The sequence below is a fragment of the Epinephelus lanceolatus genome, chromosome 4, assembly GCF_041903045.1.
Source record: "Epinephelus lanceolatus isolate andai-2023 chromosome 4, ASM4190304v1, whole genome shotgun sequence".
In the NCBI taxonomy this organism is placed as follows: Eukaryota; Metazoa; Chordata; class Actinopteri; order Perciformes; family Serranidae; genus Epinephelus; species Epinephelus lanceolatus.
Window position 1 is genome coordinate 41,520,802 of NC_135737.1, and position 27,573 is coordinate 41,548,374.

The 27,573-nt window shown below is 42.5% G+C and overlaps 2 protein-coding genes across 3 annotated transcripts; one reads left to right on the forward strand and one right to left on the reverse strand.

Annotated features, from left to right (window-relative positions):
- Window positions 1-10,210: 10,210 nt before the first annotated feature.
- prss16 (serine protease 16) lies at window positions 10,211-22,907 on the reverse strand. 2 transcript variants are annotated; one of them, XM_033630727.2, is made up of 13 exons: window positions 19,304-22,905; window positions 18,563-18,738; window positions 17,868-17,967; window positions 17,291-17,420; window positions 15,905-16,028; window positions 15,271-15,348; window positions 14,882-14,929; window positions 14,673-14,789; window positions 11,823-11,987; window positions 11,436-11,577; window positions 11,148-11,327; window positions 10,919-11,073; window positions 10,211-10,824 (listed from the first exon to the last, which is right to left on the reverse strand). In XM_033630727.2, the coding sequence occupies exons 1-13, from the start codon at window positions 19,362-19,364 to the stop codon at window positions 10,768-10,770; spliced, it is 1,533 nt and encodes a 510-aa protein (XP_033486618.2). In that variant the 5' UTR covers window positions 19,365-22,905; the 3' UTR covers window positions 10,211-10,767. The 2 variants fall into 2 exon arrangements, with proteins under 2 accessions (XP_033486618.2, XP_033486617.2); XM_033630726.2 differs by having other exon boundaries at window positions 11,148-11,577; window positions 19,304-22,907.
- Window positions 22,908-22,912: 5 nt separating this feature from the next.
- LOC117260324 (lysophosphatidic acid receptor 6-like) lies at window positions 22,913-24,570 on the forward strand. Its single transcript, XM_033632307.2, has one exon. It carries the CDS (start codon window positions 23,033-23,035, stop codon window positions 23,888-23,890), a length of 858 nt encoding a protein of 285 aa, XP_033488198.1. The 5' UTR covers window positions 22,913-23,032; the 3' UTR covers window positions 23,891-24,570.
- The last annotated feature ends 3,003 nt before the right edge of the window (window positions 24,571-27,573 follow it).

The following is a 27,573-nucleotide window of genomic DNA, read 5'->3' on the forward strand; positions in this document are numbered from 1 at the left end:
CGTGTCTGCAGCTTGGAAACAGATATTTCTTTTAAAAAGTGGCAGTGGATTCGCCTCAAAATCTTGATAAGTCTGATAACAAATGCAGCACATTGGAAATATGCACTTTTAAATGCACCCAGAAAGAAAAATTGCGCAATCTAAATGTGTCTGGCCTGCAGGAGAGTTAAGTTTTAAGGGCACTTGCAGCAAAAATAAAGAGTTTTAATAAAGTTTCTCCTCATACAGGGTCATAAATAAGTTTGAAGCGTGCTACATGACAAGAAATTCACTGGCTGATAATAGCTTTCAAAGTGTTTTATTGTTATTGTCAATCAATTGTGAGTCAGCCTTTTGACACAGCCCAAATGTCACCCTTTGGGCCTCTTTTGTTGATTGGGAGAAGTGAGAAAACACATCGTGAGAAAGTTTAATTTTAACCAGAGAGGAGAAAAGCCTTTCACATGTCGGTGGAATAGCTAAACTCCCAGTCTTGTGTTGTAAATGTCACCTCAGTAACATAATAATTATTCAAAACGCTCCTCTTCCCCCGGTCCCGCTGTGAGGGGCCAACAGGCGGCTGCACTTCAATCAGCAGCGGCTTGGCGGGGAACAGCGGGCCGAGGCAGGCGTCTCCGTGGGCGGCATGGAGTTTGACCGTGGGGCGGCCTGTGAGGGCCCCGCACCGTGCGTACAGCCAGGGGTCTTTTAACTCTGCAGGATGCTGGTTTCCTGCAGGCGTGATCACAGCGCTCAACCCCCTCCTACACTGAGCCATGAGGCAGTGTCAATGGGCTGGAAAAGACGATCCAAGGCTTGTTTTCACTTTAACAGGTTGAATGAAAAGGATTAACACTGAGGTGAGCATCATCTGAGGAATTTATCTTCACAGGGTTTTGGGGTTTATTATTTCTCTTGGTGGAAGGCCTTCACAAATCACAAGTCATGGCCAGTGTTTTTCCTCACTCAGACCATAAATCTAAAGTCTCAGTAACATTTATCTAACAGACTATTTATTATCTAAACATGTAGATTACTCTCATTTACATCACAGACACTAAAGGATCTGACATTTTTATCACTTCTCCTTGTGTTAGTGAGACAATGCCTGTAGTTTTCTGCACTGCATAATGTTAACACAACATATGTTGTCCCCAAAAAGACACACAGATGTCCTCTAATATCACACACCCTTGTATACATAGAACAAGATTTATCTTAGTATTGTCACCATGCATAGGTGTATAAAAGAGCAGCGTGAAGTGAAATATTACAGTAAAATAATAAGAAAAAAGAATCTCACAGGTTACAGAGTGTCTTTATATGGGAACAACTATCAGTAGAAATCCATCCTAACAAAAAAATAAATAATTTCTGTTATTTTATGTAAACTTAAATGTTTGGAGATCCGTTCAACAGCTCAAAAACACACTTAGCACTCATTTTGGTTTGATACTTCTTACAGTAAGTGTTTTGTTTTACAGATGACATGTTTCAGAGGTCCTCTACAGTAATTTTGCACTGCTTATAGGGTCATAAAGACCATAGATGTAAAACATGGATACATACAATAAAATTTAATCTACTTTATACCTTTGATTAATGTTGACAGTGCTTTTTACACAGCAGCCTTCACAAATCCCAAATAAGCCCATTTAGATTTCTGACACTGGAGTTTTATAACTTTATTCAGAGGAGAAAAGTATCTCAAACATAAGTAGGATCACTGTATGATAACATTATGTACATTTATTTAAGTGTAAATGCTCTTTTTGGTGAACACAAATGTTTTAATAGTCCATGGCCTTTACTACAAAACAGGAAATACTTTGGTATGGTGGCCCTGAGGGTCCAAACATTACAACGCTTCACAAAACACTACAATACTTTAGAAAACAATGATGTTTCAGAAAACAACACATCTCACAAAACACAACATTTCACTAAACAGTACATTTTATTTATTTTTTTAGAAAACTACGATGTTTCTGAAAAGTACATTTCACAAAACTCGCCAATATTTTAGAAAACAACGATACTTCAGAAAACACAACATCATTTCACAAAACACTATGAAACTTTAAAAAACACAACATTTCAGGAAGCACAAAATTTCACAAAACTACAATACTTTAGAAAACAACGACATTTCAGACAACATAACATCTCACAAAATGTTCTGAATATTATGTTTTGTGAGATTTTGTTGTGTTCTGTAAATAGTCCTACTTTATTTCTGTTCAATACTTTTCTACACATTGAGTTTTAGTAAGGTCAGAAGAAAGAAAACAGAGCCTTTAATGGTAAAACTTTGGTTGGTTTTGCAATTATTATTAAAACAATGAAGACGTACAGCCAATGGCAGGCAAATTTTCTATTTTCTGCTCCAACATGAAATAGTTTTCCTTTTGATGCCTTTAGAAGATGTTCTTATTGTCTTGTTAACACTGTAACAAACTGAACATAAAATTCTACCTACTATATAAATCTTTAAGTTTGAGCATCATGTCAGATCTTCTCAGCAGCACATGACTTGTATACTCTCATTTACACTCTGTTTTGTTAAATGCATTGTTGGTTTTAATATGCAGAAATGGTTACTTGTCTGAAGGCAAACTTCCAGGTGAATGCAGGTTTACCAGATTCCCTCTAGTTGTGGAGCTCTGCTGTAAGAAACAAGCTCCTCTCCTGCACCACACAGCTGAATATCAGTCAGGCAGGTTCACTGTGGGACCATTCTGCATGTCAAGGCTGCTGCAGTTATTTGTCACTCCCTGTCAAGGCTCAAGTGCTCGCTCCCCTGCACCCACCAAGGCCTGTTGAGGGCGTGCGCTTGGACTCACATGCAAGTGTGTCCATGATGGCGGTGCATGTTTGTGTGTCTTTGTGTGCTTGCTTTGTTTGCTTGCGTGCTGGTGGGTCAGTGTCAAGGTGCTCCTATTCTAAGTCGGGCCTCACTGCAGGCGATGCCCTGGGCTAGAAAACAGGAAACAACAAGCAGAGAAGGAAGCTGTGTTTGTGAGACTGTGTGTATGACTGTGGATGTTTACCTGCGAGACTGCATGTGTCTTTGTGTATGAGATTAGAAACAGACTCGGCCACTGTAATCTCATGAAGCTCTGAGCAGGTAGTAAACAAAAAAAATGCCACATTTTTCTTTTTTACAAGTTGCTTTTATCCTCTGTAATTTTCACCTTCCATTATGCTGTTGGTGCCAACAAAAATATGATGTTACCAGCTGTTAAAATGCCAATGCATCATCTGCAAGGTGTAAAACAACAACTTCTTCAAACTGCTACCCTCACCTTGCCAAAAAAGTCTAGTTTACTTGACTCTACAGGACAGAGATGGAGGAAAGTAAAGGGCCACCCAGCCTTGTTGACTTCAGTGACTCCGCCATTAAGAAAATATGGCTGCCGTGACCTTTGGCAACCGCACACAACCGCACCAAAACATCAGAGAGCCGTGTGACCCTCCACCGGCTACACGAGGCAGAGGGAGCCAAATGATGGAGGGAAGTAAAGGGAGAACACGAGGATGAGGGAAGGAAACGGGTAGAAGCGAGGGGTAGTCGAGGGGGTGCAGAGTGCATTTTTATGAGCCTGTCCCTCTCCAGTTTCTGGGTCATCTGGCCACATAGACATAAATTTTCGGCCCCCTCCCTTCCTCCCACCATCTCTCCTGCTTTCTTCTGGCACGCTCGCTTAGCAAATCCACCCTTATCTGCACTTGCAGCCTGTTTGCAAACTTTCCATCCAGTTTCCCGAGCCCTCCTGGGTCATTCCTCTTCCTTCACTGAGGGTTCTACCTGTTTGGGCATGGCCTCTCGCCATCTCTCCATCCTTCCCTCCTCTCCATCTCTTTTTGTTTATAGTAAGCCAACACTACCTTTCTTCCCTCTGTTATTTTCTTCCTCTCCTGCTCCATCCCTCCTCCTCCTCCTCGCTGCCCCCCCCCCCCCCCCCCCCCCTTATAGATGGAGATTAACTGGGGAGCGCAGCGCCATCCGTCCTCCTGACTGTTTGTTGTTAAGGAGATGGATGGAGGCTCCCTCTGCCAGCCCCACGCAGCCGCAATTACACCAGCCGCCATGATGGATGGAGGGGAGGGAAAGGGGGTGGGGGGGTAGGAGAGAGGGAGATACAGAGAAGGGCATCTATCACGCCCCTTAATCTACCTGTCACTGCTAGGGCTTGGATGGAGGGGAGGGGGGGGAGTGTGTGAGGGGACTCGGCTTTACTCTGACTGCTGGTCAAAGGTTTAATTCTTTTCTTTGCTCTGAATTTGTTTCTTCGCCTTCTGGAGAATTAGGCCTGCAAGGACTAGACTCATTAAGTGTCCTGATCACCCCAATTGATTTCCCAGAGCTTATTGGATTCTGTTGAAAATACTGTGTGTGTGTGCGTGCGTGTACATGTTAGACAAACATCAACATTAGTGTGTGAGGAGGGGGGCTGAGCATAATAAGTAATCTGTGATAAAGATAATGTTAAGTTCTCTTTTAAGTGCTTGTGGATGCATTATTCTGTTGAAGTTCAACAATGAAACATATGGTACATTCTACTAAACATACAGTATATATGGTTTTGGGGCGTCATAGCGGTGGGGGGAGTAGGACTTATTACCCAGGTCCTCAATGGGAGGGGGCCCTTAAAAAGCCTGGACTGAATAGTTTGGTTTTGTTTGCAATTTTTTTGTATAAGTAAATCAAAATTGGCTGAATAAATCTGTTGAAAGACTGAATTTTGTACTAAACAAGACCAGGTCAAAACCTAGTCTGGCTGGACCGTGCATGAAACACTAGAGGGCTTTTAATTTGAAACTGTAAGCGTCACAGACTTTTGTTCGTCGTGATTTCTGCTTACAGAGTTGGCCCAGTTGTTCTGGTCCAGCCCAAAAATTCATGTAAATGCATGTTTAAATGAAGAACGGTACACTTAGACATGGTTATGGCATTTGGGCGGTGACTTGCGGCATCAGACAGTGACAAAAAAGCAGTCCTTTAATGTCAGCATGATATGCGGCCGGTCGGCGTTATAGCTTAATGGCACGCGGGGGTGTCAATGGGAGAAGCAGTGGGACACGAACGACAGTTAAAGGGAAATTTCGTTTTATTTCAACCTGTCTCCTATCGTCCTAAATTTGTGACTAAAAAGTGACTCGTGACGAAAAATAATGATTAGCATGTTAGCCATTAGCCTAGATACAGCCGGGGCGCATTAGTAGTGTCAGCCCTGTTAAAACGTAAGTGAACGGGCATCCCTTCAAGTGCAAAGTTAGTCCACTAAACAAGCTTTTTTTCCACAAAGACCGCCTCATATTGTTAGGATAAATGTCAGAGAACATATAGAAAATGACATGTAAACGTGTTGTCTTACCTTACCGGTGTGCTGCCATGTTTGTTTATCATCTAGCGCTGCTTTCCAAAGCGCGGCCGAAATATCGCGAGAACAAGCAGCGATCTCATACCGTGCCTGAACAAGCAGCAACAGCTGGAAGGATACACTGACGAAGAGCTTCGTGAAATTGAAGAACGGAGGAGGAGAGAGAGAAAGGCGCAACAGGTAGAGGACGAGAGAGGAGGAATGGCTGCTGCAAGGCTGTGTAGCTCTGGAGATTGGTGGTGTACCTGTGAATGCTGTGCCCCAGTGCCCACAGAAGAGGAATGCCTCTGTTGCAAGGAATGGGACCGGTTGCAGCCTTATTTTCAAGGTCTGGATGTTTCCCAGGACGAGACACCTCCACCTGGAGTAACGTTAGTATCCAGCTGGGCTTTATCTAGAGCTGGCGAGATATATTTTGGCCGCGCTTTGGAAAGCAGAGCTAAATGATAAACAAACATGGCACCACACCGGTAAGGTAAGACAACACGTTTACATGTCGTTTTCTATATGTTCTCTGACATTTATCCTAATGATATGAGGCGGTCTTTGTGGAGAAAAAGCTTGTTTAGTGGACTAACTGCACTTGAAGGTTGCCCGTTCACTTACGTTTTAACAGGTCTGACCCTACTATGCGCCCCGGCTGTATCTAGGCTAACGGCTAACATGCTAACTATTATTTTTCATCACTAGTCACTTGAAACAAATTTAGGACGATAGGAGACAGGTTGAAATAAACCAAAATTTCCCTTTAAGGCGACCAAAGTTTGAGTAGGGCGGGCAGGGGTGGTGCATGGGTCCAACAAACACTGGCTTTAACCCAGGAGAGTGGTGCTGGTGTCCTGTAAGATTATAAAGCCAAACCTTGTACTCTTTCCCTAAACCTAACCATTAGGTGTTAGTTGTTGAAGGTTTAAAAAAAATGTCAATTCACAAGGCTTTACCAACGTAGTGCATTTATTTTGAAAGAGACTGTATGTAAACATTACATTTCCTGTGAAAACTGAAGTGTATTTTGAAAGAAGACAATGTATGTAACAGGCAGAACTTGACACGGCATCTCAGAACGTCACCAACCAATGCACCCAGGGTAATTGTATCTAGACGTGGAAAGTCCATGACCAAACGTCGATACGTGACGAGGTCGGGGTGAGAATATCTTGAACTCCTCCCCTCTTTGGCTCCGGTTGTGACTGGTGAAGGCTGTGCAGCCATCTGCAACTATCAGAGCCAAGTTCTGCCCATAACGATAGTTTAAAACTTCCTATCAGAGCTGATTACCAAATAGAGAATTTTGTCATTGTGGCGCCACCTGTTCCAACATTTTAACTATATTTATTTCAGTTTCAATCTTCAATGCCTTACTTCCACTTTCTCCTCATAATGGGGGCAACACCCACTCTGACATTGTAAACATAATTGTCAGTGACGTTTGAATACATTTAAGGCTTAGGTCATACAGACGCGGCTGTTTCTCAAACAAACTGATCAGATGATCCTCTCATTCCTCTGTCTAAAACTGCCATTTCAACCACAGGTGGCTATTTAGGGGGTCAGCCCTATGTTCCCACAGCCCAATAGTCCCACAGCCCTATGTTCCCACATTTCTAGGACATTTTCAAAATTAGGTCTTGTGTTCCTACATTTCCCTTCAATTTAAACCTTATCCTCCCACAAGGGTTAGGGGTAGGGTTAGGGGGGATAATAGGTTGGGTGTATTTGGCTACCAAATTGGAAGAAAGGGGGATAAAATCTGATACAAATTTATGAAAAAGGAAATGTGGGAACATAGAGCTGTGGAAACACAGGGCTGTGGGAACATAGCACTGTGGGAACATAGGCACGCTCCCCTATTTAGCTAGCTAGCTTCCTTGCTAATTCCACCATATTTTCATGCCAGCATTACAGTGGTTAGGCCTACCTGAAAATGAACTGAAGAAAGCCGTCACTCATCCAATGATAACAATGTGCTTTCCTACGCTGTGACAAGAGAGTCTCAGCTGGCTAATTAGATCTCTAGCTTGCTAATTCCACCATGTGATCACACTGGTCACAGAAAATGAGCAATAAAGTAACACAGGACTGTTGGTGTCCACGGCTCTGTCACTGTGTCAGCGCCTATTTGTTTCAAAAGAGCAAAAGCCAATGAGGAAACTTCACCACTTACATCATCAGTCACTCCGACCGATGGTGTAACGTCATCAGTCAGTCAGTCACTCACTCACTCACAGACAGCTTTGCCTTTGTGGTTTAGCCAAAATTGAGGCCCAGCTCACCCCATAAATGCTCAAAATGGTTTAGTCCTCCCCTGCACCAGGATGGTCTCTAAACACAACTACAGTAGAGTCGTGTGAGTGACTGCTTATGCTGCTAAAATGCCAGTATGCATTATCATTTGCTTAAAGACTGCAAATTCAAAAGGTGCTTGTAAGAGATATGGGTCAACAGAGGAAGGGCAGGGGGCCCCACAGAGACTGCCTAGGCATAGGACCCAGAATTTGGTGCTCCGCCCTTGTTTCTACCTAAGTATACTGATGTGAAAGTGTGCCTTCACCACCGCTAAAACTGGAATATGTACTGAAAATATGTTCAACAGGTAATACACTGCAGTATCTGCTGCCCTTTTGCAAGTTGCTCACTTTGCATGTACACAGTTCTTCCATAAACCCCATTATGGCATATACACACAACCACACACAACATAAACGTGCAAACAACTCGATAGCACACACACACACTAAGTTGTTTATCATCCCATCTGTATCCTCTGCACTCCGCCCACACACACTCACTCTGCAGCATCTCCAGCTCATCTTCATACCTGTTGAAGGAATCAAAGCAGTGACCTATCATCTAATAAATCTGCATACATTACCTGTAATGCAACTCAATTTTTCCTACAATGCTACAGAAATATTATGAAAAGTAATCTGAGGTCTCCTTCCCCTCTACCCCACCGCCTCCTCCCATCCTCCATCCCATCTCCCTCCTCCACCTCCTCATCTGTCCAGAGGAGTGAGAGATGGGATGGAGGGATTAATACTCTTCCGCCCAAGCCAACCCTGGGAATGATAGATGGACAGATGCAGGAAGGGAGCGGAGGAGGAGAGGGAGATTAAAGGAGAGAAGTCTTGAGGGTTCATAAATCCAAAGTGGGAGACCTGGTCCGCATCACGCACTAATAAGATCTGCAAGAAATCCATGATGAGGGAGAGAGAGAGAGAGAGGGAAGGAAGGAGGGAGACAGAGGTGGGGAGAGAGATGGGTGCGGTGTAATAGCATTAGATGTAATCTAATCATGGCAATAAGATGTGAATGGATGAGTGTGAGCATGGTGATTATGCAGAAGAGGGATGGGAGTGTGTTGATGAAGCTTTGTGGCGCGAGGACAGGCCACGCTATTGGACAACAGATCAGCAGCGTTATAGTCCTCAGTGGGGAGCTTTCTGCTGCAAACCCATAAAAACACTGTGTTCATTATATTTTAGTCTGATTCTGTCACTCTAACCGCTCCCCAAGTGAAAGCAGCGGCAACACAGTGGGTGCTACATGCCTGCAAAAGGCCTAAATTCAACGTTAATGTGAATCAGGAGCAAAATGTGTCTACTGAAGTGAATCATCATGCGTGCACCAATCATGAAACCTGTGTGCTCATTTGTGTATGTTAAGAAACCACTGTAAAGTGCAGTTGTGCAGTCGTGACCTGACTGATAGAGTGCTCCTTCACCTCCCTCCTCTCCTCATCGACCCCGCTGCCACCCTCCGCCCCAAACTCCCCAACCTCCCCTCCATCCACCCGGGCCACATTTTTCATGGCCCAGCTGTCGGAGGGCCGTGATTGGTTGGCTCTGCAGACAGATAGCCGATAGGCTCTGATTAATAGTTGAGGCCCAAGAACTTCCTCATTGATCAACAGGACAGGCTGGAGGAGGAGGAGGAGGAGGGGGAGGAGGAATGGAGGAGAGAGAAAAAGCATGCCCTGTCGCTCTGCAAGTGCTGGCTGATAACCCTGATAGTGGCTCTCGGAGTGTGTGTAACTGTGTGTGTGTGTGTGGGTGTACTTGTTTATAATAGCAAATAGATGAGGGGATGTTAGAAACAGGATGAAATGGAAATACTGCAGTAAAAAAGTGCTTTGAGTTTATTCACTTTCTTTCCATCTTTAAAGCTTTGTCTCTGGGCCGCGGTGTGTGATAGCATCTGGGAGGTTTCCATGAATAAGAAAGCCTGTATGAAAGCTCGTATGAGAGGCTTTAATGCATGTAATCGTGTGTGTGTGTGTTTGTGTGTGTGTGTGAGTGCAGCTTTGAATATAACATTTCTATTGTATTTCTTTGCATTCATCAAACTTGTTGGATTCAAATGTGCTTTTGATGTGTTTTATATATTGTTTCCAAGGTACATCTCTGTGTTACAGTATCTAGAGGTGTGTGTGTGTGTGTGTGTGTGTGTGTGTGTGTGTGTGTGTATGCGTGTGTTTGTGTGTGAGTCCCCCTGCTGCTCTGTCCAGCCCCTAGCTGATTGATGATCTCCACTCCCATAGGGTCAGCAGGGTCATGACCTCCCACTTTTGACCCCCTACTGATAGGGTCACACACACACACACACACACACACACACACACACACACACACTGCACTGCACTGCAGCCCAGAGCAAACAGATGGCCTTCGGACAACTGGTGCTTCCTCACTCTTCCAACACAAACACTCTCCAACACTGTTACAAACACAACAACTCAACTGTATCACAGCCGCAGATACACCGTGACATCATACGTTCAATCCCCTTACTGACTCATGACAAATGCCCCATAATGATGGAAATAAATCTACACAGAGGCCTCACAATACCAACACTTCCTGCCTTTTATTAGGGACAACAGATGAATACCAGCATTTTGATTCTCTGTGTTTTACAGAGAATGAGGAGCTAGAACAGGGTTTGACACGTGTAGCAATATCGCACCCTAGTGATACTACAGGGTTATGGCAAGTGATGGATACTGTAAAAAAAAAAAAAAAAAAAAGAGCATACGCATAAACACTTATAAATTCAGTACATGTAAACTTTAAATTCTCTACAAATATCAAATCTAAACTAGCAAGGGAAGAGAAGCATAAAAGGAGCTCTATCTGCATTTCCAAATTAGTAATAACTTTAAAATCAGGGTAAACATCTGTACACTTTAAAAAAAAACAGTCCACACAAACACACAAATCAAGCACAGTGCTGAGTTATGGATGGACAGTGCGGAGGTGGAGAACAGGGTGTGCTCAGAGAGGAAATGGAGGAGGAGGAAGAAGATGAGAGAGATCAGAGCAGCTCTGCACACCAGCTTATTAACTGCTTCCTATCTGTTTAAGGAAACAGCGATAAGAGCTGATCAGGTTATAATGTGATCTGATCAGACCTTCTCCTGTGCAGCCTTCTTCAGCCAGCTGACCACATGCTTCTCAATCTCCTGAGAGGTAGGCAGAGGGAATGTTTTAAGGACTTCATCATATTTGTGTCTGTTATGAAGATTACACGGTAACATGTTATTGAGGCATACATACCTGTCTGGCTTTCTTGAGCGAGCAGCGGTCTGTGACTCTCCCACTCATCATGTCAGCACAGTGAGCGGTGTCCTTAATGAAAATGGTCTGAGCTTCATCACCTTCCTCAGTCCTGTCCTGGACCACCGACAGCTTTCGCCATGGATCAACTCCACCTGTGGAAATGATGATATAGATTTTTTTTCTTAGTCATCTGCTATGATTTGGTCTGTTGTAAACCCAGTCTCACCGTTGACATAGAGGACCCTGTGTGTGTGTGCGTTGTCTCCTCCATAGTAGGTGTTTGTGAAGGCAATGCGTCCAGGCAGGGAATGCTGGGAGATGCCAAACAGTATGGGGCAGAGTTCATTCTGGGACTGAAGGGTCACCATCCCAGAGAACGGACAGGTGGCATCCTCACAGGTCTGGTCTACACACACAGATAAAGAAAGGGTGTCAGGACAAAGACAGAATGATGGTTGACTATGTACGTGTTGCTGTATGCGTGTGTGTGTGTGTGTGTGTGTGTGTGTTGTACAGAAGCCAAACTCGGTGCAGGTCTGGTAAGTCCACTGTCTCTCTGCTCTCCGGCCTGAGTGGATGGACGTGTCCATCAGGTTCTTCACTGTTTTCTCATGGGAGATATCCAGACACGGCTCCTCGCTGGTAGAGTGGTAGATCTGCACAAACACACACACACATACAGAGGAAAAAAACATAGAAAACATGTACCCTTGGGTGCTTGACCACATAGTCCTGCTGCCAAAAGAAATCCAAAATAGTTGCACCTTCTTGGTTAAACTCTGGGGGGCTACAGGCCAAGAAAATTGCTCCATGGTGACATCTGGTGGTCATACTGTGCACGAAAAAGGCAAACAACAAACAGGAGTTCATCTTGTGCCATCTGAGAGTGTGTTTTCCATACCTGTGAAAGCTTAACAAGGCGGTTGTAAGCCTCCACCTCCTCCTCACATGCCTCGCTCTTATTAGTCATCACAGTACAGATCTCATCAATAGACATGAGCACCCCCTCTTCATTGTACTGCACTGTTCCCATGATGATGTCGGCCAGGTTTTGCATCAGCTCAATCTGAAGTAGAGATGTATGGTTAAAGACTTATTTATTCTGAATCAGAATTGAAAAAGCAACAATAAAAAAAGGTGGGTTGAATAGAATAAAGAGTGTAGTTTTATGATAAGAGCCACTAATATTTGTCTCAAATGCACAAATAAAATGTATGTGAAATATAACCACTGAATAAAAAGTTGGTTGAAATACCTTAAAACTTTAAGTGGTAGCCCAGGCTATTATTTGCTAAAATCACTGAGCTCAACAGGCGTATATTTAGGACAGGTCATTAAATCCTTTCACACCAGACTGTTGCTCAGCAAAGATGGAAAATACTAGTTTGAATATTACTTGTATAAAAATTTGGCTTCGAATAACATATGAATTATGAATAACTCATTTGATCTAGCTCTGCATCAGAGAGCAAGAGTTATGACATCACTTTATTCTGTTAAAACAGTACTCACAATAATTTTTATGAAAAACCCTTTTGATTCTTTCGATTGGTGGACCCATACAGACTAAAGGAATATGAATAACTTACAAGGAAATTGAGAAATGGACACATATTTTTCTTGTTTACCAACATTTAATAAATTTCAATAAATTATTGTATTCTTTGGTGCTCACTGTTTCAGTAAAATGAACTTAACAATTGAACTGTGGAGAATCTAACTGAGCTATCCACATGTAGCAACTCAAAACAGACAAAAGTTTAAACACTTATAATGTATGCATGTTTGAAGCAGCTAACTAATGTTAGCTCACGTAAGTGGGTAGTCAACAACCTGTTTTATACACCCAAAGAACTTCTACAAAAATGAACTGCTTGGCAACCAGACCAGGCGTCTAATTGAGACAGGCGTTTATTTGGGTTTAAAAGGGACTAGGCTTTTAACTGAAGTTTTATGGTAACTAAAAGAAATGAATTCAAGCAATCACAATGGTTAAATGGTTAACACTTAAGCATAATGGATAAATGGTTGATGTTGTGGAAGTAGGCCAATATGAATGTCATCATTTATAATAATCATAACAGTATAAGCGCATGATCTATCCATGGTCATTGTTTAGTATTTTGAGAGGCCTCAGAGTCAGGTGAGGGAGCTCCAGTGTGTCTGAAGGTTAAGATACTGTAAGATGAGGATCTTGTAGATGTTCTGTATGATGTGAGAAATACACTCTGAAGGGCTAAATTGTTTTGGTACTTTAAGTTTTAGGTAAGGCTGCGTCCGTGCATATATGCTGTGCCAAGATCCCGTCTGACGTCAGATTTGTGTTCAAAAAACACAGAAAAGTCCAAGGCACTCTCTTTAAATCTATAAAATGCCTTTATTCACATGGCATTGTCATAGTAACATTAAAAACCAAACTCCGAAGCTTTCGGCATATAGCCTTTGACAGGGAGTCAAACAGAGTTATTCTTTCGTAGTGGTGTTCCACCATTGAAAATCTTCCACCTGGTCCCAGTGACACAGAGAGAGTGTGGAAATCAGCCAACCTCTGTAAAGACCCACCTTAAAATAAGATAAAACTGAAGATTTGTGTTGTTTTAAACAGACGTTCAAGTGAGTACAACTCAAATTTATTATTTCTATTCATCAAAACATTGACCAAGAGTAAAAGTTTTCACACATCAGTTGAAATGGCAAATTTAGAAAAACAGGATGCCACTAAGGCCAAAACACACTGGCGGCTTTGTTAAACCAGTGGCACCACCAAAATGTTTCAGCGGGGTAGCCAGACGAAAATCTTGGGGTGGGACACTAAAGCCAGAAGCCATACCTGGCTGAAGTTCAGATATTATTTCAGGAACATGTCCTGTTTCTCCTTTGAGGCCAGAAATAGACTTGTTGCTGCTTCTTTTTTCCGGTTCAAGATTTGTTCTACATGAATGCATTTGCACATTGTTTGCACATCTTAGATACTGCATAGTGCACTCAGATCTCTGACATTTCGTAGGCTCAGTTACTAGTTTTTGTGCATTTATAAAGCCATACTGGGTAAACGCTCTTTGTACAGTTGTACTTTGATTGAACAGAGATCTGACTGTAGCTACAGTCTGAGATCTCAAGACTTAGTTTTATTGTCTGTTCCTAGTGCTCGGACCGAGCTGGGAAAGAAGGCTTTTATGTGCTCTGCTCCTCTCAAATGGAATAACCTTCACAAAAGATTTAAAACTACATAAAATGGTCTCTCTGCCTGACTTTCAAGCTCTCACAAGTACAAGGAAGAAAGTCTCGGCTGTCATTGTGCGAAGGTGTTCTAATATTTCTACATGTTACTGAATATCTTTTATGTTTTTTATTGTGTGGTTGTTTGGCTGTAACTTTTTTGTATGCTGCTGTTTTGGCCAGGTCGATATTGTAAGAGGGATTGTTGATCTCAACGGGACATACCTGGTTAAACATGGGTTGAACAAATAAAATAAATAAAAATGTATATATTCAGTTATGCTGTTGAAGTATCATATGGGTTAGTTGAAAACTATGTCAATATGAGAGTCAGGAATCACATACTGATATACTTTGGTTTCGTATCTTACAACTGATGTTGCTAATTAAGTGCACAGACTAACACCAGTACAGGTAACGCTTTGATTTCCAGTCCTGTTTTGATGTCTTATGTACCCTTATGTAACCACTAACACACACACACACACACACACACACACACACACACACACACACACTGCACTGCAGTCACCTGATCATCAAGATCCCTGGGGATCTGACAACAGCCAAAATCCCTGGCCACCCGGCTGGCATTCCTGCTCATCAGTGCTTCCGCAGCAGCAAAAGCTTCCCGCACACCAGCCAGACACTGCAGGAAGAGGACCAGAGTGAATTTAACACATGAAACAGATGGAAATGCTGTGCCTGTCATAGTGCACAGACAGGTGGTTGTCTTCACACCTTTTCTGAGCCACCAACTGCTTCGTTCATGAGACTCAGGCCAACACTCTGCAACAGGAAATCACAGATGTGAAAGTGAGAATGTGGTTATTTATCACAGGCGTGCTTGTGAACTGAGGTGGCTTAAATACGTTCTATGACTCCATGGGCGTTGTATGTTTACACACAGATAAAATTAATATAGATATAGAGATGTAGAACTCTCAACCACAGTGATATATGTGGCTTTTCATCAGCAATCAGACCATAATGTTGGGAGATAAAAATAAATAAATGCAAGGCTGAGTTGCACAGGGGAGCATGTGGACTCATGACCTCAGTATTTTAAAAATCCTAACTACTCCCCGGTTAATACGTAAATACTGTGACCATGGTTTGTGCCAGTTTACATCGCTGTAGGCAGAGAAGTCCAACTTTGCCATGACAGGTGCAGAGGAGGCCACGGCTCCGTACACCAGGTGGGGAAACTGCAGGAGGATGCAAGAGGAACAAAGACAAACATATTTAGGGATTCAATATAAAGTTGCTCCACACCCATTTTTAAAGGGGTCACACATGAGAAGAGATGTATTAAAGGATAAGTCTTGTAATAGTGTCTCTTTTATTACCAGGGAATCAAATTTGAAAATACCAACAATGAATTTATCCTTTTAACAAGTATCATCTGTATATTTGTTCTTCCTCTGCGCCAAGTACATCAATGAGTGACTCTGTTGTACCTGACATGTTCGTTACGATGAACTAGTTACTTCTCTTTCACTTATATTTGCTAAAATCTACAGTGCCCAGCTGTTTTAGGAAATTATTTAGGCTTTTTTTGGGGTGTGTTTGATTAACCGATGGATTAATTTTTGATTTTCATCTTCAGTAAGGAAGAATGGGCTTAGGTCTTAGAGCCACAGACAGGATAGAGAGATCAGAAAGTACTGAAATTTGAACAAAAAAGGTATATTATTATTATTATTATAAGACCTGAGTGACATTGAATTAACTGTGTTTTGTGCTTGAAAGTGTCTTTTGCACCTTTCCTCTGAACCAGGCGGACAGCGCTCCAGAGTACGAGCCTCCGAAGCTGATCCAGGTGTTCCTGTGGCTCAGGTTGAAGCTTTGGCTGATGTACTGGTGGAAAATAGCCAAGTCAGCAAGCCTGGACAAAAAAACACACAAAAAATGTTGTGTTATCATTTCAGTCTTTCACCTAACACACATTATAAATACATGCACAGACATACAAATGTAATGGAGACAGAAAGACAGAGGCATACGTGGGACACATGCAGAAACACACTCACTATCTCCCACTTCACTGTGTTTAAAATATAGAATACATAAGGAGGATATATGAGGTGTGGAGATAAGAGATGCTCACATATGTACCACCTGTCTTGACTTTAACTGACTGTCCTGGAAAATGTGCTTGGGTTTCCTGGGACTAAAAAATGTTCTGTTTTTTTATTTGATCTATTTTTAAAAGTGGCTTATAGTAACAGTGTGTCCGTTACTATGACTCTGCACCAAGACAAGGCCAGAACGTTGTTGACTGGCATTGTAGTTACTGCAAACCACAGATAGATCACATGTATATAAGCTGACTTTCCTCGTGGGGAGGTGGAGGAGATGATGGAAGGCGTGTGCAGACCACTGTTTGAGACCGACAAACAATAAAACTGGCTGTTCGTCAGCAAGACGTCACAACATTTCCAGCGGCGTTTGTGCCACCAAACCTGGGTATTTTTTAGCGACACATGGTGCCGTTTCCAGAGGCAATTGTGCAGGTGTTTTAAGCCAGATCATGAGCTTTTCCTAACCACAACCAAGTTGGTTTTGTGACTAAACATGACCGCTTCCCAGCTGACATAGGGTGAGAGGCAGGGTTCACCCTGGACAGGTCACCAGACTATCACAGGGCTGACACATAGAGACAGACAACCATTTACACTCACATTCACACCTATGGACAATTTAGAGTCACCAATTAACCTGCACGTCTTTGGACTGTGGGGGGAAGCTGGAGCACCTGGTGAAAACCCACACTGACAATGCTAACCACTGCACCACTGTGCCACCATGTCACCCATAGCGTTGCTGAAATGTTTCAACATGCTGCTATGCAATAGCCAGCAAATGATACATATGCATGGTTTGCAGACAGGTGCAATGCCAACATTTATTCTAGCAATGAGGTTGCAGCAGACAACCTCTAATGCAAGGGTTTGGTCATTGAAGATTTTGGATGGCAACACACACATACTCACAGATATAGACAGACAGAAGGAGAGGGAAAAGTGAATAAATATATACAAACCAGAAAAAGACACACGCACATACATATGCAATGAGGAAGGAAGTGATGTGACAAACACATCCACAACACACGCACACACACACACTTAGGGAGCCAACACTAACGCCTGCTGGCTGCTCAGGTCTGCCAGGTTCTCCGTTTTGAGGCCGTCAGGGTTGATGCTGTCACCATAGAAACGGTGCTCCAGAGCCAATAGCAGGGCCCCGTTCTTTTCAGCCATGTCAACATGGTGACCTGGAAAAACATGGTCAAAGCAGATAAGATTCAGAGTGCAGCAAAGTCTAATACTTTTTTTTTTAAATACAAGCAATACACCGACAGTGTGAGGGGATTAAACATGTAGAAGTTCTGCAGAGCAAAAAAAAAAAAATGGCATGAAGAAGCACGAGGCACTATTCCCGGCAGAAAGATTTTGAAGAACACCAATTTTAAAATCCAAAATTTAACTAAATGAAACATGGGAAGAAAAAAAGTGAGGATTTGGTGGGTATAGGGCAGAAAAGATTAAGCATATGCTCACCAGCAAGTATCATCTTACTAACACACAATATGATGCTTCACTTGTTGTCTCCACTTTTATTTCCGAATCTTGGGAGGGAGTGTCAGCTGTTTTCAGTGTTTTGTCTGCTGTTTGAGAGCGTGTGACAGACAGGTGAGTGCATATTCTGAATCCTACTGTACCTGCCAGAACATCAAACTCATAGATGGGCCCTTCTCCTCCAATGAAGAGGAACACTGGACCATCAGGACGCTGCCAGTGCGCCTCGTTCACAAAGAATTTCTGAAAGAAAGAAATGTTTTATTCAGGTTCACCCAACCCAGCAGCACATTCTTCGTCTTAGTAATCCTTTATTCAATGCTGCAGTGGACACATTTACACATTGGCTGCCTCAAATAGCAGTGAGAGCTAAAGAGACATTTCACATGCTGTCAGGAAATGTTGTCAGTGCTTAGTGGAGCTGGGGAGATGAAAAGGTTAAATTTAATGTAGATTTTTCCAGATAGAAAGCTCACTCACTGCTGACAAGAGCTGCTGATTTTGCTAAGTTACGCTTTGAACTGCAGAGTTTTTCACCACAGCAGCAGAGCTCAGTGGGAAAGAATGACAAGGCAGCTGTTTTTACTTGCTTTACCAGCTTTGCATTAAAAAAAAAAATCAGAAATAGCACACAGTATAAAGCCATCTTGTTTAATGCTTTAAATAAAATATTACCTTTATGTTGGTTTGGAGTTCACAGTGTTCTTTTATCATCATCACATCTTTTCAAAGTCAAATTTTCCAACGCTTTTTTGGTCTCAAATGTCAGGCCTTTATCATGTAACACTTGTTCTATGCACTCACACTGTCAGATCACTGATCACTGACATTTCTCTACCTGTGGGAAGGTGCTGACGTTTTTTCGGTTGAAGTGGTCCAGCTGCTGGTGAATCCTGCCCTCCTTCACATGTCTGAGAGGCTGACGACCGCTGGCTGGGTGCGTCAGGAGGAGCTGCTTGGCTTTCTGCAGCTGGAGATTACGCACTCGCTCCTTGATCTTCATCAGGGTGCGCCCTGGTTTCAGTAAAGAAACCGAGTAACAGGGAAAGGAGAGAAATGTGCACAGTCATGGGGTCATTACAAACTGTAATGGTTTGCGTTAGCTGAACTGATCTGCTGGGCAATACCAGAGCTGAGAACTTGCTCTAAGAAGGCTCCAATACAGTTCTACCAGCTGCTTCATTGATTACGAAAAAGCTTATGTTCATGTCTTTGATGTGATGGTTGACAAAAATACCTAAAACTCTACCTACAAAGATCTATTTCAGGAGCATTCAACGTCTAACATCAGACTCCCAAGGGATTTGCTGTCACCACCAGCATCTGTTTTGCTTTGTCTTCCAGCGCAAATTTGACAGCTGCAAACATAAATAAACTCAACCTGAAATGAGGAGCAAAGAATTAAATGAAACTTGATCGCCTCAGCTTTGTCACATTTGTGCTGGATGCATGACTTCAGCTTTTCAAAAAAACTTTCCAGCATGTGTGAAAGAGCTTCAACTTTTCGTATATCATCAAGCTGTCAAGTTATCAATTTTAGGACAGTGTGTAAAATCGAACGCAGCACTCATCAACTCACCAGCATCAGTTAAGGTCAAGAGGAGTAGAAGGATGAGACAGCGGACCAGAGAGAAAAGCATCTTCACCACCAAATCAGGATACTTTAGGCCGAGCGTAATGCATGCTCAACCTGCAGGACTCAGGAGGATCTCTGCCACTCATCAGCTCTCTATATAGTCCCTGGAGGAAGCTGCAGTGATGAGGTGATCTCTGGAAAACTGTGATATGACCTGTGCGTTATTGTGATCTGCATTTGGCATACCATGAGAACAGGGTGAGACTGTGTGTGTGTGTGTGTGTGTGTGCGTGTGTGTGTGTATTATCTGCCATTAACAAACTGCTCAGCAAAATAGAGCGTCAGCTTGGTGCTGTAATGAGATCTCTTTGCTTTCTCATGGCTTTTTTGGAGTGGTTGAGTTATAGCAGCAGTTTATTCGACTTTTTCCTCTCCCCAGTGTGCTTATGTATTGTTCCTAAAGTAGCAAAAGTAGAAAAACTTTCTTATCACTGTGAGCTGCTCCGATAGGAGAGTCACCTAAATGCTTAAAATGTGACGAAATTTGATTCCATCAATCTCAAGCCTTGAGTCACAGATACATTTGTCTTAACGGTGGGTGTTCAGTAGCTCTTTCATTTTAAAGTGTCACATTAAATATCATTGTGCAGTTTCCTCAAACTGAGCTGTGAAGACACTCAGCCACTTCCTGACATCTGATAAGCGTTGTCATTTGAACGCCCCCATTTCTTAAAACTACTGGGCAGATTTTATGAACACTCACAGCCAATTTGCCTTCAGATAACATGACCTTGGACTTGTTTTGAGAAAAGTGTCAGAAGAAGACATTTGTGCAGAAGTTGTGCAGAAGTTGTGCTTTGATGCGGCATCCATTTACACTGACACAGTTGCCACTGTTGGTAAGAAATGGACAGTTCAGTTCATAGACTTTTTTAACTTCCTATTCAAAGTAATTAAGAAATGTAGAGTTCCTGTTCCTTAGCGTGTGAACGAAAGAAGAGAAACACGTGAAAAGACAGATTAAAGGTGACTATCATTAATATTTTCTTTATATAAGCAATGGTTGTGATAAAATTAACTGGTGACAGCAGGCAACTGTTTTCATCAGCAAAGCTCCCAACATACCGCCTGCCCAGTACAAAATGGCCGACAGACACATTAAGTAGATAGGTGGTGAGCATAATGGAGCATTTAGCTGTTGGCAGAGAGTGGATCAGACCAACATTCATCAGGTCAACTCCAAATGAATGCTAATATTACTAAGTGACTGCTGAATGTGTAAAGCAACTATTTGCTAACAAGTCAGCCATATAGTGATAATATATCAGTGTTTTGTTTAGAACTTATTTCAATTGCCCCAAAGTTGCCATGAAATAAGTCACTTGGGGGAAACAGAACAACACTCACGACACGTCGCCTTACATCAGCTAAAGTTGGCACGGTGATTAGCTTACACATTCAACAGACACAGAGCAATTAGCACTTCATTCTATGTGATCCATGATCCATTGATAAGTACAGCTTTTAATTTAATTTAAACTTATATTGTGCAAATATGATGACACATACAGCTCTTTCTCACACAAGCTTTGCCCTCTGCTGGAGTCTATGGGGACTCTATGGGTAACTTTCCTTCAATCACAAGCACTCAGTCGCCCACTGTAACTTGCATAAAAGTAGCTGGTTAATCAGGACATGCCTACCATTATACTATACTGGCTTTGTGAGTGCATCTCCCAAGCCTACACATAGGCAGGCAGAGACCCTCTCACTGTGGTCCACTCACACTCTACTCTCTCTCTTCTTTTATCTGGGGCCTGTGCTCGCTGAAACGAAACAAGACTTTTGAAAAGGGTTGGGTGTATGTCAGCTGTTTTGCATCTGACTACCCTCTGTGTTTGATATACTAACATGTTTCCCTGCTCCTTGATGGTCCAGGAAATATGGTGTGCAGGATGTCTTTTGCTTGTCTTTCGACCCTTGCAGGATTAGGTCAAAGCTCCACCCAGTTTGGTTGCTCACCACCTGTGTTGGCTGGGGCCCCCTACCTCTCTGCTGTAGTAGCCTAGGTTATAAAGAAGTAGAGGGGGTCCGGGTCCATGTCATTGGTTCGACAGGCGGGCGTATGGTGCGCCGTGACCGGCTTGAGGCAGAGCAGGCTCACGGCTTATGTGTTTGTCACTTTCTTTTTCATTTTAACCCACACCATGATCTTTTCCTGACCCTAACCAAGTGGTTTTTTGCCTAACCCTAACCAGACCTTAACCACAGGGCATCATGATGATTTCGAAACGGACTTTGGAACAATGAGTTTAATATGGTCGGAACAATGGGATGTCGAACCAATGGGCTGTCAAACCAATGGGCAGTTCCCGGGGGTCCAGCGACGTACTTTTTGCTGGTCAGGATGAGCTAAGGATGTTATGTCGCAACAAGCCGTTAATTCATAGGGCTCCACCCACTGTTCCCAAAGAGTCCAGCGGGGGATGCAGACTGTGTGAGATAGAACCATAGATTGCATATTAAGATGGAGGACATGACAGCTCCCCCAAAAGTAAAGCCAAAACATCTCGATCGCCCCCTGGTGGCTGGCTGCAGTACAGGTCACATAGCCCGCCCCCTCCATGTTAGCAGATGGGACACAGACCAAACTAAAAACTCAAAGTACGCCTCAAATAAATGTTTCCCGTTCCCTGTTGTATGTTCAGTTGTTCATTTTTCTGATGAGTTTGGTTTTAATTAGTTACTGGATACTATAAAAAGGGGATTTGACATCAGGATTGACAGCTATGTGTGCCAATCGGTATGCTCGCGCTCAATGGCACTGCTAGAGTGGGTTGTAAGGGTGCTTGGGTGAGAACTGGACACCGCGGAGATCACTACTGCACAAACTCAGGCTCCAAATGACGTCATCAGGGCAAGATGGCGGCGGCCATATCCAGGAAGTTGGTACGTAGGTTGGTTGGTTCTGAACATAGGGGCCTTGTTGCTCCTACCTCATTTGTTGAAGAGGGTGTAGGATAGTGGATGACATCATACAGCTCTTTATACCGTGGACTCCACTTATTCAGGTAGGTATGTCCTGATTGACCTGCTACATTTATAGAAATTTCAGTGGGCAATGACTGGAGTGCTTATGATTGAAGGAGAGTATTACCCATAGAGTCCAGGAGGGCTACACCTGTGCTAACGGAACTAGGGTTACAATATAACCTTTGTTTTTCGGGTTATTTGCATTGTGACGTAATGGGATGACTTGAAAAACATAGTGTAATGGTACAACAGAGTTTAGTGGCCTGTGAAAATCATCAGTGGTGGTGGGAAAAGTACTTTGAACCCCTGCGTAAAACTCAACTTGCCACAATAAAATGATGTGAATGAAAGCCCTCGTGTCACCACATGATTTGCTTTAACACTTCATCTGTAAAATATTCACTTATTCCTCATAAATGTTGATCATTTCCTTACTAACTTACTACTAAAATATGTCATTTAGGGTGTGATATTGCACAACATTTAAAGCAGCCACATTGGTAAATTCGTAAAGGTCGCAGTGACTACAGTTCCTGAGTTGTGTCACCACAGTCATTTATTTCCTGTTACATTTTTAACTTGCCCTACAAAAACTCCCTTCACACAGATAAAGAGCAGAGGGACAAACTGATGTGGCGTGTGCTTGAGTGCAGTACTCAGTAAAGCTCCCGGCAACATTGCTTTTCTCATCTGGCAGACATGAACAACACTACGGACTATGGACAAGAGCCAGAGCTGGCCTATGCTCTGGTCTTTGGCTCTATCTTGGTAATAGGTCTGCCTCTCAATGCTTTCTCCCTGTGGACTCTGCTAAGACACCACAGCCTCAAATCCCCCAGTGCCATCTACATGGTCAACCTGGCCATCTCTGATCTGCTGCTCGTCATCTCCCTCCCCATGAGGGTCTACTTTTACGCCACAGGCACCTGGCCTCTGGGCAAAGAGGCATGTATCGGGATCACAATGCTCTTTCTTGACAACATCCGCTCTAGTGCCATCTTCATCACCCTCATCAGCATGGACCGACTGCTGGCTGTGGTTTATCCTCTGAGGTCACGGCATCTTCGAACCGTTTGCAACACCTGGAAAGCTGTTGTGCTCGTCTGGCTGTTTGTGGGGGTGCTGAACATCACAGAGAGAGTGTACCTTTCAACAATCTTAAAAGGCTTCGATGGAGCCAGCTGTTTTGAATTTCCTGATCATCATACTCATAGATCACCAATGGCTTATTTAGAGTCTGCATTAGGGCTCACCTTGCTGGCAGTCAATATTGTGTGCACCACTTCGGTTTCTTGGACTCTACACAAACATCTCAGTGACTTTGCAAGGGTCAACAGCAAGGTGAATGTCATGCTACTTTTTGTCATGAGCTTGGTTATATTCGCTGTATGTTTCTTGCCTCCGTCGATTGCTTTATTATTTATGGGGAGACCTTTGACTACGCCTTACATATGTCTGGCTAGTGCGAACTGCTGTATGGATCCACTGTTGTATTACTTTTCTCTGGATGCCTTCTGGAAGAAAAAAGAGGATGCAGATCTTGCAATGGAGCCATAGACAAGGACATGCTATTTTCATGGGAAGACCTAATAGCTTCTTGGATGCTCATTTGACTTTGTGAGTTTGATGGTACGATGGATTTTATGTATAAAAAATCTCTTTAATAAAATGTTTTTGATATCTAGTAAAAGATGGAGAAAAGTGTTATGATATAGTCTAATGTCTAATGTACAGCTATCACATTTAATTCATGCTTAGAGTCTGTAACATCACAGATTCATGCCCAGAAAGACAGAGGGCAGTTTAGGAGAAATTGTGACCTTTTCTGGCATTTTGTAAAAACATTTATTTGCTTTGTTGCTGATAGTTAGATAAGAAGACTGATACCACTCACATGTCTGTATGGCAATATGAATCTAGAGCCAGAGATGTTTAGTTTAGCTTTAAGACTGGAAACAGATAGCCAGCTGGCTCTGTTCGAAGGTAAATCCTAAGTTTAAAAATGATACAAATAGTTTAGCATTTGAGAAAATGTGCTTATTTGCTTTTGTGCTCAAAATGAGATGGATAGACGGATAAACTCTCTGACCAGATTAAAATGCAAAATCTACTTGGAATGCAACATTTTCTTTTGTTTTCACACACATACACATAAAACATGTGTTTATAGGTAAACATATATGAGACATATGAGATATGTAGATATATATTTATGTCTATATATATATATATATATATATATATATATATTTATTTATGTCTATATATATATATATATATACTGTATAAATAGTTTTCTATTTTGCTGACTAATTTAATGACCTATTTTGCTCTGTTGACTACCGTCATTCTACTGCAGGAAGTTTAATTAAAACAAGCAATTTGGATGAATTTTGAACAGATTATTTTCTGTAAATATTGCATCTGGAATGTTTATACGATTGTCTGTCTGTATGATGTATTTTTTTTAAGACAATTATACATACCTAAAAGGGTTCTCTTTTGACAAGTTTGGTGCTTTCTTCTCTGTGACACTTGTCCATTGTTTTATTAGCTCTTTGGTAAGTTTAACTGCATACTTTTCTCATGCTAGAGTAAAGGTTCTATCAGTATAAGTTGTGTTCAGGTCTTCACTGTGCCTTTGTCTTGTGAGATGTATTTTAAGTTAGTGTCTTCAATAGTAGTGCAAATTTTAAAATAACAATTTTGTTATTAAATGAATTGCTGAGATATTGGCCTACTGTGTTGTTGTTGTTTTTTTAAGTTTTCTTACACCTCCAAGACCTTGTGACCCCCTATGGAGCAGTGGGGTATATATAGGCAGTGCAGGCAGTGTGGTTACACTGGGGCCTGTGAGGTGGGGGGCCCACAGAGAGAGTTGCTGGGTAGAGAATGGGCCTTGAAAATATGCCTGACTTCAAAGAAATACTCTCATTGAATTAAAAACAGTGCCATTTGCTATATATGCCCTTGACAATGCCAAACCCCTCTTCATCATGTTTATTTTTTCTCACCTATTTCTGCAAATCAAATATTCTATACTACTATAAATCAGCTACTAAAACTATTAATGTTTGCACGTGTGTTGACAAAATCTGCCCTCGATCCTCTCTTCTCAGGGTTTGAAGAATGAGTGTGTTTCCAGTTACAGATATCTTGGTATATTAATTGATGAATCCCTCTCTTTTGCAAATCATATTCAGCAGCTGGTAAAAAGATTGAAACTGAAACTGGGTTTTTATTTTAGGATCCAAATCCTGCTTTTCTTTAAACTCAAAAAAGAGACTGGTTGCTGCCACTTTTATGTCTGTTCAGGACTACGGTGATGTTGTATATATGCAAGACTCATCTCAAAGCTTACATGCTCTTGACACTGTGTATCATGGAGCTCTGAGGTTCATCACTGGTTTTAAAGCGCTTACTCATCACTGTACATTGTATGAACGGGTTGGATAGTCCTCCTTATCAATACGTAGACTGAGGCACCTGCATATTCTCATTTACAAGGCAATCTTAGGTTTTCTTCCTTCTTACCTTTTGTCCTACATTAACCGAAGTAATGCTGGAACTCACAATCTTCAGTCTCAGGATTTGTCCTTGCTGTCTGTCCCAAAAGTCAGAACTGAACTGGGAAAGAAAGTATTTAGGTTTGCTGCTCCCTCTGCCTGGAACATGTTACAGAAAACTTTGAAACAAAATGAATTGGTCTCATTGAACACTTTTAAGGGGAAATTGGATGACCTGGAGGCAGAAACATCTGGTTGTAGATGTTTTGCCTGAGGCTTTTATTATTGTAGCTGACCTTGAATTGTTGCTGTTTTGCATGCTAAGTGTTTTTAATGTTTGTGTCCACCTTGTGTTTGTGTATATGTATGATTATGCTGCTGCCTGTCTTGGCCAGGACACTCTTGTAAAAGAGATTTTTAATCTCTATAACGACTTGCCTGTCATTAAAGTCGTTTGAGAGGATGAGGTCCTGTATGTTTGTGTGACGCGCTGCTGCTGGTTCATAAGCACGCTGAGTCCAGGAAGGTTTCAATCATTTAATACTTAAAAACATCACAGCTACTTCAGCGGCTTTCAGGTTACACACGCCTAAAGGATGGTAAACGTGCACTGGCGGCGAATATGTAACAAAGCAATGAACTGAACAAAGGCGCTCAACAAAAATTGCGGCTACCTACACTCCTCTCTCACCTCCCCCGTGCAGGTAGACCAGCTCCCTATATCACCTACGGCAATCATCCCCAGTGCCCACGTGACCCAAGCCCTGTGCATCATCGTGGCAACCAGACCAAACAAATCAAGAGACGAATAATCCACCAGTGACACAATACGGCTCCTACAACCCAGCCCCTAATTATGGAGTTAATCATAATTACTCACATACAGTACCAAGTAGGAGACGTGCACATGCAAAAAAAAACAAAACACTTTCAACCACAACAAAGATCAACAATTAATGTCCATCAATAATCCACAGGGAAATCTTCTTTCTTCTTGAATCAATATGACTCGAAAGTCCAAAGTTTCACCAGTCAAAGTCAAAAACCAAGGTGAATCTCATAATAGTCCAAAAGTCAAAATCACAACTAAAGCCTCAAGTGGCTTCAGCCTCCTGCAGCAGGCAAACCTTCGTGATGGGCCGCTCCAGGCAGCTGCTCCGGGTTTTAATCCGCACCTGACGAACCAATCCTTTCCAATCCGGGAAGGTTTGTATGACTCGTCCCACAGGCCAAGAGTTTCGAGGTGCCGTGCTGTCCATGATGATAACAAGATCTCCCACGACGAGATTCCTCTTCACTCCGGTCCACCTCTGACGCTCCTGCAGTAGAGGTAAGTATTCTTTCACCCATCTCCTCCAAAACAAATCAGACATGTATTGAACCTGTTTCCACCTCCTGTGTGTATATATGTCTGAGGGTTCAAATACCCCTGGTGGTAACGTTGGTGAGGTCTTCAACAGTAGCAGGTGGTTTGGTGTCAATGCTTCCAGGTCATTCGGATCCATGGAAGCTTTGGTGATTGGCCTGCTGTTGATTATGGCTTCAATCTCACAAAGCACTGTATGAAGGCTTTCCTCATCCAAGTTTTGTACTTTAAAGGTCGAGTTGAGAACCTTTCGAATAGATCTTATCAGTCGCTCCCAAGCTCCTCCATGATGTGAGCCCGCAGGTGGATTAAAGCTCCATTGGATTCCCCTCTGAAGCAGGACATCATGGATCTGCACCTGATTCCAC

Bases quoted from the DNA above. Each gene is read 5' to 3' on its own strand.
- LOC117260324 (XM_033632307.2), top strand. From the start codon at position 23,033: ATGAACAACACTACGGACTATGGACAAGAGCCAGAGCTGGCCTATGCT.
- prss16 (XM_033630726.2), bottom strand. From the start codon at position 19,364: ATGCTTTTCTCTCTGGTCCGCTGTCTCATCCTTCTACTCCTCTTGACC. The intron at 11,074-11,147 runs GTGAGACTGGGT...TCATTTCCACAG, and splicing joins CAGGGTCCTCTATGTCAACG to GTGGAGTTGATCCATGGCGA. The intron at 10,825-10,918 runs GTATGTATGCCT...CCTACCTCTCAG, and splicing joins CGCTCAAGAAAGCCAGACAG to GAGATTGAGAAGCATGTGGT.